General features: G+C 46.3%; 1 protein-coding gene across 1 annotated transcript in view; it reads left to right on the forward strand.

The window, feature by feature from the left end:
• Positions 1–3,952: 3,952 nt before the first annotated feature.
• Positions 3,953–9,614, forward strand: part of plcb1 (phospholipase C beta 1) — a 22,239-nt gene continuing 16,577 nt past the window's right edge. The window contains exons 1-5 of the mRNA XM_070978328.1: positions 3,953–4,498; positions 7,400–7,477; positions 8,211–8,279; positions 9,147–9,287; positions 9,401–9,480. Of these exons, the coding sequence (XP_070834429.1) occupies positions 4,400–4,498; positions 7,400–7,477; positions 8,211–8,279; positions 9,147–9,287; positions 9,401–9,480 (467 nt within the window). The 5' untranslated portion in view covers positions 3,953–4,399. The remainder of the gene's footprint in view (positions 4,499–7,399; positions 7,478–8,210; positions 8,280–9,146; positions 9,288–9,400; positions 9,481–9,614) is intronic.

The raw sequence follows: 9,614 nt of genomic DNA on the forward strand, positions 1-9,614 counted from the left end.
TTATATAAGCTCCCAGCACGGAGATCTGCTGGTGAAGACTGGGGTGTGTGCGAGCCTGTGTGTGTCAGTGCATGTGTCTGTTTATGTGTGTGCGCCTCTGTCTGTGTGAGTGCCAGTGTGTGGGCAGTAGGAGTGTCTTGAGTCTTGTGTGTAAATGTGTGTGTGTTTCTGTCAGTGGGTTTGCAGCATGCAGCAAATCAGAAAACAACCTCTGGAAGTTAAAATCACGGGTTTTATTTAACAGTAGTTTGATCAGCTGTGATGAAACAGACGAAAGTTTGTGGCCTCACCGACATGAAGTGTCACGCATGACTGATCCAGGCTGTAAACAAGCTGTTTTTAAGTCTAAATTCAATGGTTCAGAAACGAAAAGTGAAGGAACTACTACACTCACGTCAGAAGTCCAAACTTTTCCTAAACAGGGGAATTTTTAATCTTTCATTCTTTAAAAAAATCACTGAATCGAAAAGCTGTATTTGAGCAGGTCCACAGAGGGACTCTCTCCTGCCTCTTTCACGTTTTCTCTCCTTTTGAGCAGCAGAAGCTGCTCAAACAGTGTCCTCTTACAGCAAAAACCTACATTTTGTGTGCGTGGGGAAATAAAAACCAAGTGAAAAAGAGATTACGAATGATAAATTATAGATTAATTCTTGTGTTTTTTCCCCTTAAAGCTGTCAGAAACTGAGAAGAACGATCCTTAATGATGTGATGAAACTGGGGAGCTGTCTTGTCTAAACACTTCGACGTAAAACCACTCTGCAGTCTTGATATTCACTCCTTCAAATTATCGTTTGGGAATTTCTGCCCCTGAACTGCCATAAACAGGCAGCACTTAACCACCGACGTGGTGCGTGTTTCCCCGCTCTCTGGACTTATTCAGCAGGAAGATCCAGAATCCTCCCACCTCTGCTCCGCGAGCTCCTCAAAGCCTCCGCCTGAGCTCGCCCAGGTGCAGCACAGAGCGCCTTCACTGCTCTTTAGTGCTGACAGCCACAAAGCTCTCAATGCCTCCCCAGTGTTTACTGAAGCAGAACACCTGCTGCGTTTATGTGAGCATAAACCTGGACTGAACACACTTATCCTGGTGGCGACGCTCATGTTCGCTCATGTCTTTTCTGTACGTTCATCTTTTGGTGCAAAGCCAGGTTTATATTAGCAGTGTATTAATTTTGGATATTTGCAGACACACAGTCGGCTCTGATGCTAACAGTGTCAAGTACAAACTGACGGTGTCATGGCAGCATGGCTCTCTGCACATGTCTTTTTGAACATTAACGAGTGTGTGGGAGGACATGGTGGGCCTTGACAGACGTGAGGCATGTATCTGTGCAGCGTGGAGGTGACGGGGTCGCGCTGTGGCACCGTCAGAGTGCTTTATGTCCTTTAAAAAGGCAGCTGGGCTTCTTCAGTCCTGACACTGCTGGGGAGTCCCAGGCATTCCTCCTCCCGCAGGATCGTTCACACCTTGGGAGTCGTTGAGGTCACGTGTGATATGTTAAGATCAGGTGCGAGTGGGTGTCGAGCCTCCCGGGGGGCTGCTGCTCAGTGATGGTCAGTGTTCTCCTGCACGCTTGAGCGTCGTTTTTGTGTCTTAATGCAAAGACACGAGATGCTTTGATCAATCACAGTCGAGTTAGTCATTGATCAATAATCATTTGCTTAATTTATGAAGCAAAAACGCCAAATTCTCTGGTTCAGTTTGACTGAACGAGCGATTTAAAGTTCTGGGAAATCATAGTAAGGTTTAATTAGGTGACACAATGAACACAATGATGAGCCAATAAATGCAAAACATACCAGATTGAGGGTCAAATGACATTATTTCTTATTTATTTAACGTGGTCCAAATGACTGAGCGCACTGTCTGACGCAGAATCAAACAACCCAGTCTCACTCCAAATTGTGTAATACCTAGTTTTTTCGTTTCGACGTACATTCTTTCAGGTCTCTCTACGAAATTGTAGTAAAAATACGTTTTTGTTGTTGCTACGGTGGTAGCTACGGATGCCATAAACAACGAACGAAGACTATAGCAGATAAAACGTACCCGTCACAATTTCAGAGCCGTTTAGTGAAATGACTACGTTTCGCTTTGTGGACCAACGTAGGTATTACACAGTTTGGAGTCAGACCGGGTTGAATCAAACCAAACGCTGCTGATTATCAGTAATGATCAATGAGTGCTTTTATTTTTATCTCAAACTTTTAATCCAACTCGTTTCCTGTCAGAAATGGACTTCAGTGAGTGTTCGTCTGGATGATCCGCAGACTGCACCGACAACACGTTTCATCAGTGCTGCTTCTGCTGGAAAAAACATAGTTTCAATGAAAATTGCGTGTGTGAATAATCAGTAGTTTCATCCCTGCAAGGAGAGATAAATGCACGAGGGAAGGCTTTTAGCCACAGAGGCCCTAATGATATCAGTGAGGATGCATTTTTATGAGCATTTCATCTACGACGTGTTTCACTGAGACGGCTTTACAGGAAACATGACTGACTTGAATCCGCTGCTCATTATTTAACAGGACACGCAGGAGCAGACATGACAAACGTGTCCTGAAATGTCCTGATTTGCCTCTTGATCCTCTGAATCATCACACACACTCATGTCCTCTTATTTACTGGACTCTTCATGCACCAAATTGCCAATATCACATATTGCGTTTGGACACGCGGCTCCGCTTTGTGTCCGTTTGTCATTGACTGGTTTTTGTTTTTACAATATTGTTCCAATATTCTATTATTGAACCTCCACTGTGTCGCCCACTCGCCTCCTTCCTCTCTTCTTATTGTGTTTGTAAACATATAAAATCCAATTCCAACCCGTGTGCTTTTAAGCACACAATATGGCCAAAAGTATGTGGACACTGCGCACATGTTTTTAATGTTTGAGTCAGGCCTCGTGACACATGTTTTATACAAAACTCTGCTTCCAGCTTCTGGGAAAGCCCTTGTTTCAACACATTGTGACAATTTGAGGCGGACAACACCACAAAGTTTGGTTCTGGTCCAGCACCATGTGATCAGATCAGAATCAGATTACCAATGGCAGTTCTGTTTTATGATTGAAAGTATCTGCTGAGCCACGTGTTGTGTCTTATAAAGAAGTGAAAGCTTAATTAATGAGCTACGAGCACACATTTGAACTTTTACTCTGTAGATCACTTAATCAGATGGGTGTTCAAGGCTATTTCTACCTGTAAATGTTTGCTGAACTAACACGGTGATGACTGACTGCATGCAAACAGCTGCAGCAGGGAGGCAGACAGCGCATGTGCCACCAGAACAGGCTCTAACGTGGGTTGGATCTGTCTTTTTGTGCAGATCCTATCGACGCTAGTGTCGATACTCGAAACAAGATGAAGCATCGGTAGTATAAGCCCCCTTCCTGACATGCACACACACACCAACGGTAAAGCGGTGAGGTCCTTTTCCCGGGTTGGTGTGCAGGATTTTCACCGGCTTGCACAGAGCTCTGACCTCCACACCGACGCTGACTGCAGGCCAGGCCTGAGCGCCTATCTGTGCCAAATCTCACTGATGCTTACCAAGAGCAAATCCCTGCAGGGATCTGCAGCATCCAAAATGTGAGCAGAGGAGTGGAAGCAGATTAAAGCCTGCGCTTTAGGGCCGAGAAGCACATATGGGTGAAATGTTTGGCGTCCACATACTTTTGACAACGTGCTGCAGATTCAAAAGTGGCCTTATTTGACTCAGATCCTGCTTTCATTTGATTCACCCTCCACTGAACCACCCACTCGCTTTCCCTTCTCTCCCACTCGCTCTTTATTCTCTCTCTCCTTTTCCTCCTTCCTCTTCTTCTCTTTTCATTCCTCTCCCACTCTCTTCTTTCTTTCTCTCTACCTCTCCCTGTCGCTCCTGCTCTCCCTCCTCTCTTATCCCTCCCCCATCTGTGGGAAGCTGCCGTTGTGCGCATGTCGCCGATGAGTCAATTTGTGGAGGCAGTGCACGCACGCACACACACATGCGCGCGCACACGAACGCACACGTATCCTGTCTCCCACGAAGGCATCTGTTTCAGTCTGTCTCTCTGCGAGATGCAGCACCAACAGAGGAGAGAGGGGGAGACAAACAGAGGGAGGGAGGGATAAGAAAAGAGAGGAGAGAGGAAGGAGACACAGAGCGGAGAGGAAGAGGAGAGAGAAGACTGAAATTCAAAAGAGTGAACAGTGAGAAAAAAAAAAAAAAGGAAGACAAGTGCAGCCGAGACAGAGTCTGGAGAGGAGAGGATGCTGCCGCTGCCGCCGCCGCCGCCGCGGAGCGCCTCTGTCTGACTTCTGAGGAGTTTGGGCTCGGACATGACGGAGATGCAGCACGCGAGCCTCTGAGTCTGAGCATCTCCAGTTTGCGCGAGCGCGTTAATGTGTGTGTGAAGCCATGGCGAGCGCTCAGCCGGGGGTCCACGCACTGAAACTCCAGCCGCCCTCCGTCTCTCACACACTGAGGAACGGAAGCAACTTCATCAAATGGGACGAGGTGAGGAGACTGGTTTTCCTTCAGCGCTTCATCAGAGAACAGTTCCTCACTTTCTAACTCCATGTCATGTTTACCTTTATTTTCATTTCACACACACACACACACACACACACACACACACACACACACGTATTTTGGCAGTGTGTGAATATCACCTCTATTTCGCTCAGCTGAATTAGACCTGAGTGAGAGAGGAAGGAGGAGGAACTGTGCCACGCTGTCAGATGTGTTTACTATTCATTTGTTGATTGAGCTTTGGCAGTAAGTACCTGCAGATGAGACGCCAGCAAGCTAGAGGAGTGTGTGCGCGTGCATGTTTGTGTATATGTGCGCGTGCGTGTGTAAAAGGCAATTGTGGTCAATATCTGTTGCCACCTGTTGGTATAGAATCCATTGGTATGCATTTATTGTACTCTGTGTGTGTGTGTGTGTGTGTGTGTGTGTGTGTGTGTGTGTGTGTGTGTGTGTGTGTGTGTTGGTATGCTGAAGTACTGGTTCTGACTATGAGAAACGTGCTGTCCGGTTGCCATGGTAACTGGCATGGTTACCACCACCTAAACAGATCTGATGTGTGTGAGAGAGAATGGATGTTTGTTGTGTGTGTGTGTGTGTGTGTGTGTGTGTGTGTGTGTGTGTGTGTGTGTGTGTGTGTGTGTGTGTGAATCAATGTATTGAGCCATATGATATCATGAATCATACTAAGAGCTGATCCGATACACTGTCGGATCTATTCACCGTGATTGAACCCTGTGTGTGTGTGTGTGTGTGTGTGTGTGTGTGTGTGTGTGTGTGTGTGTGTGTTTGTGTGTGTGAGTGTGTGTGCGTGTGTGCGTGTGCGTGTGTGTTATCTCCAACATGTCGAGCTGAGCTTTATGAAAAATAGAATGGGTTGCCATGCCAACGAGTGACAACCAGGGATCCAGTTAAGCGTCTTCTTCTTCAGCTTGTTCTTCTGGTTTTCTTCTTGTGAACGACGATGAGGAGGGAAGCGGCTCGGACAGCAGAGCGATGACCTTTGAGGAACACGCAGAGAAATACACAAAACTGTACACGCACTGATGTGTGTGTGTTTTAGCTGCCAGGATGAAATAACAGCCCTGAAGGTGGATCTTCATGAGCTTTTTTTATTTTCTAATTTCTAAATAATCCCAACATTGATTGAAAAACTCGTAATAATCTTCCCTCAGACAGAATCTCCAACACAGAAAATAATTAGGAACACAAAAAATGGCCTTTTTTGCTCTTTACGTTTCTCTGTTTTTAGTTTCAATTCATTATTACTGTTTTCACCCGTTTGCTGGAGCATAAAGAAGCAAAGACGCACGTGTCACCACATGCGTTCACGGATATTACCCATGATGCTTCATCTCCTCTCCTGTAGTTTGAACATGAGGAAGGTTACGGACTTCAGTTTTAACTTTGAACACATCACTGCCTCTCTCAGCATTAGCTTCCTGTTGGCTCCTTCCCATTGGCTACTTCCCGTTAGCTACTTCCCATTAGCTCCTTCCCGTTAGCTCCTTCCCGTTAGCTCCTTCCCGTTAGCTCCTTCCTGTTGGCTCCGTCCCATTAGCTCCTTCCCATTAGCTCCTTCCCATTAGCTACTTCCCGTTAGCTCCTTCCCGTTAGCTCCTTCCTGTTAGCTCCTCCCCATTAGCTACTTCCCGTTAGCTCCTTCCCGTTAGCTCCTTCCTGTTAGCTCCTCCCCATTAGCTACTTCCCGTTAGCTCCTTCCTGGCTTTTAAAGTGCAGTGTGCAATTTCTGCCACTAGGGGAATCAAAATAATAACAGAAGATGCTGTTTGATGGCATCGTGAAGCAGCGTGGGATCATGGGAGTTGTTGTCATCATTGTCACACAGCCACCATTGCCACTGAAAATGAATAAAAAGTGAGAAATACAAATATTAGTAAATAATGGAGCGGCTAGCTCACTGATGTGTCATCTGACGTTTCTCTTGAAGTTATAACTGGAGCGGTTAAATGTGCCTTTAATGGCCCAGTTTGTGATGCTGCAGATTGCATCTAAATGAATATTCCTCTCCCTCTATGGCGGCAGCTAAAAACACGAAAGGCGCTCCCTAGAGATGGTTTTTGGTTTGTCTGTTTTGGGCTACTGTAGAAACATGGTGATGCAACATGATGGACTCCATCAGTTATTCTGCCAATAGATCCACTTAAATCGTACACTGTGGATCTTTAAGCTGCTGAATTTTAGTGACATCTGGTGTAGATCTCATTTTGAGTCACCTGAAAGATGGAGGACGTTTGAAACTTTAATAGTTCAGAGTTTCCAAACACAGACTGGACTCACACGCAGGAGTGTGTGTGTGTGTGTGTGTGTGTGTGTGTGTGTGTGTGTGTGTGTGTGTGTGTGTGTGTGTGTGTGTGTGTGTGTGTGTGTTGTTGAAAACAGCCATCACCGTCTTGCCTTCATGTCATCGGTCCGTTCTGACTCCGGCTCGACTGCCAGCCTGAAGACGTCACGCTGCAGCTCCCTTATGGCTGCCGCGCTCGTTGCCAAGGCCTGAGTGGAATCGTTTCAGTTTTCAGACACTTTGACTCCACTTTCTAACACGTTTCATAACTCGGGCAGAGACTCTTTGAGCAGCAGAACATCAGCACAGCTGAGCCGAACTTTCGTCCACGGCAGGGCAGAGTTACACGGCGTCCTGATCCACCGTGTTCCCTGTTTGACGAGCACGTCTGAAAGTTGACCGAGCGTTTGTGAATCATCTCGGCTGTGTCACCACAGACAGGTGCAGCGTTGCGTAATAGTTATTTCTACTCCAGTGACAGTCAAGCGAACAGTGATCTGTTCCAGTATGAGATGGCTTTTCAGTCCACTGCACAGTGCCGCTGCTGGTCTCATGGCTTTCATGTTTCCACTGGTTCTCTGTAGGATCTGTCCACTGTGACTCCGGTGACCCTGCACGTGGATCCACATGGATTCTACCTGTACTGGACTGACCAAAACAAGGTGGAGCTCACACACACACACACACACACACACACACACACACACACAGTCTCAGATCACCTGTGTCAGCCTGTATTGTCTTCAGTGAGGCAGATGATGAGAAACAAATTTAGCTTCATGCTAAAAAAAAGTTAATTAAGTTCAACTTTGACTCGTCAGTATTCAGATCTGGGTAGTCAAGTATCAGGACTTGGGTCAGACACAGTTCGAGTCTAATTACATGTTACAGTTGTTGAAATTTAACCCTTATCTTCATCTCTTATTCAGATTAGACCGGGCCAAATAATCTCCAGTGCTGGAGGAAGAAGTCAGACCCTTTACTTCAGTAAAAGTACTCTGATATCATGAGATTATTGCTCCTGCACTCATGGAAAAGCACCGTTTTACTGTTGTAGTGAAGGTCTGTAGGAACACCTGGATGAGTCTTGCAAAGAGCAAGCATATAGACAGCATGTGATCATTGATTGTCTCACACACACACACACACACACACACACACACACTTTCTCTCCAGGTGGGCTTTAATCCACAGCAGGAAACAGGATGCAGCATTTACCTCCCAGAAAACAGCTGACTCTGTGTGTGTGTGTGTGTGTGTGTGTGTGTGTGTGTGTGTGTGTGTGTGTGTGTGTGTGTGTGTGTGTGTGTGTGTGTGTGTGTGTGTGTGTGTGTGTGTGTGTGTGTGTGTGTGTGTGTGTGCGCGTGCGTGTGCGTGTGTGTGTGTCTTCTTCAGGAGACAGAGCTGCTGGACCTGACCCTCGTTAAAGATGTCAGAACCGGGAGAAGCACCAAAACGCCAAAGGTGCTGCGCCTCACCTGTCACCTGTGATGTGTCCAGTCTCTCTCACACCTGCAGCACCTTTATTTAAATATGTTGTTCACTGCCACTTTAATGCTTTATGAATAATTTTAAGTCTTGATTACCATACTGCTTCACAGATCTCCAATAATCTCCTCCTCTGTCCCCCCTCTACCTCCGCATTATTTATGTTGTCGCAGAGGAATTGTTCATTTTTTAAGGTTTGCTGTAGCAGAAGAAAAGCTCCTTTAAAGCTAAAGAGGATTCGTCTCTGCTGAGACAACGCATTAAGAAAACCCGAAAGATGGAGTCAAACAGTCTTGAATAACAGCAAATTTATTGAAAGTGAGATATGAAAGCTGGTTTAGAATATGACTCATTTATGACTAATTGTTTTGTGATGATATCTGGGGCATTAGCACTTTACTTTAGTTATATTTTATTATAAATCTTTGGCTCAGAGGTGCCTGATATTCTGTTGTTCGTTCATGACTTAATCAATTTTGTGTACTGGACATCACGAGCAGTGCAGGGCCAAACCTCCCTGCTCTCCAAACCCGACACATTGGCAGTTTGCAGGGGATCTGCAGAGTTTCCGCACGAGATGGCATGAGATGGCACGAGATGGCATGAGATGGCACATGCCCCCTGTGCCAACTTAAACTGACAGCTTCGTCAGCCAAGACACACAGTAACACACACACCATTAATGTGGTAAACATCACGGTTCAGGCGTGTCTTTCAGACGCCATGTCATGAGTTCTCAGGGTCTACAGGGACCCTGATGCTCTCCACCACCTCCGTCTCCTCCGTGTGGCTCCGCCGTGGCTCGGTTTCAGCCGACAGCTTTGATTCTGTGTCGTCCAATAGGAGGCCAAGCTGCGGGAGCTGCTCGATGTGGGAAACCTGGTTGGCCGGCTCGAGAACCGCATGGTTACAGTGGTTACAGCGTCCGACCTCGTCAACGTCAACCAGCTCAACTTCATCGCTTCGCAGGAGGATGAAGCGAAGGTACTGATGATGATGATGATGATGATGATGATGATGATGATCATGGTGGTGGTGGTCATGATGACGACGATGATGATGGTGATGATGGTGATGATGGTGTCTGATTTCGGTAGGTGTGGTGTGAGGAACTGTTTTCTCTGTCTTCCAACCTGCTGAGCCACAATCTCAACAGAGACCACAGTCTGTTGAAAGCGTGAGTACACACACACACACACACACACACACACACACACACACACACACACACCTGGTCACAGTAACATGCATGCACAGACTTTAAACTCAGTTTATTTAAAATATGTTGCATGATGTTCTTCATCGTTCTTT

Source organism: Chaetodon trifascialis, chromosome 13 (assembly GCF_039877785.1).
Source record: "Chaetodon trifascialis isolate fChaTrf1 chromosome 13, fChaTrf1.hap1, whole genome shotgun sequence".
NCBI classification, from domain to species: Eukaryota; Metazoa; Chordata; class Actinopteri; order Chaetodontiformes; family Chaetodontidae; genus Chaetodon; species Chaetodon trifascialis.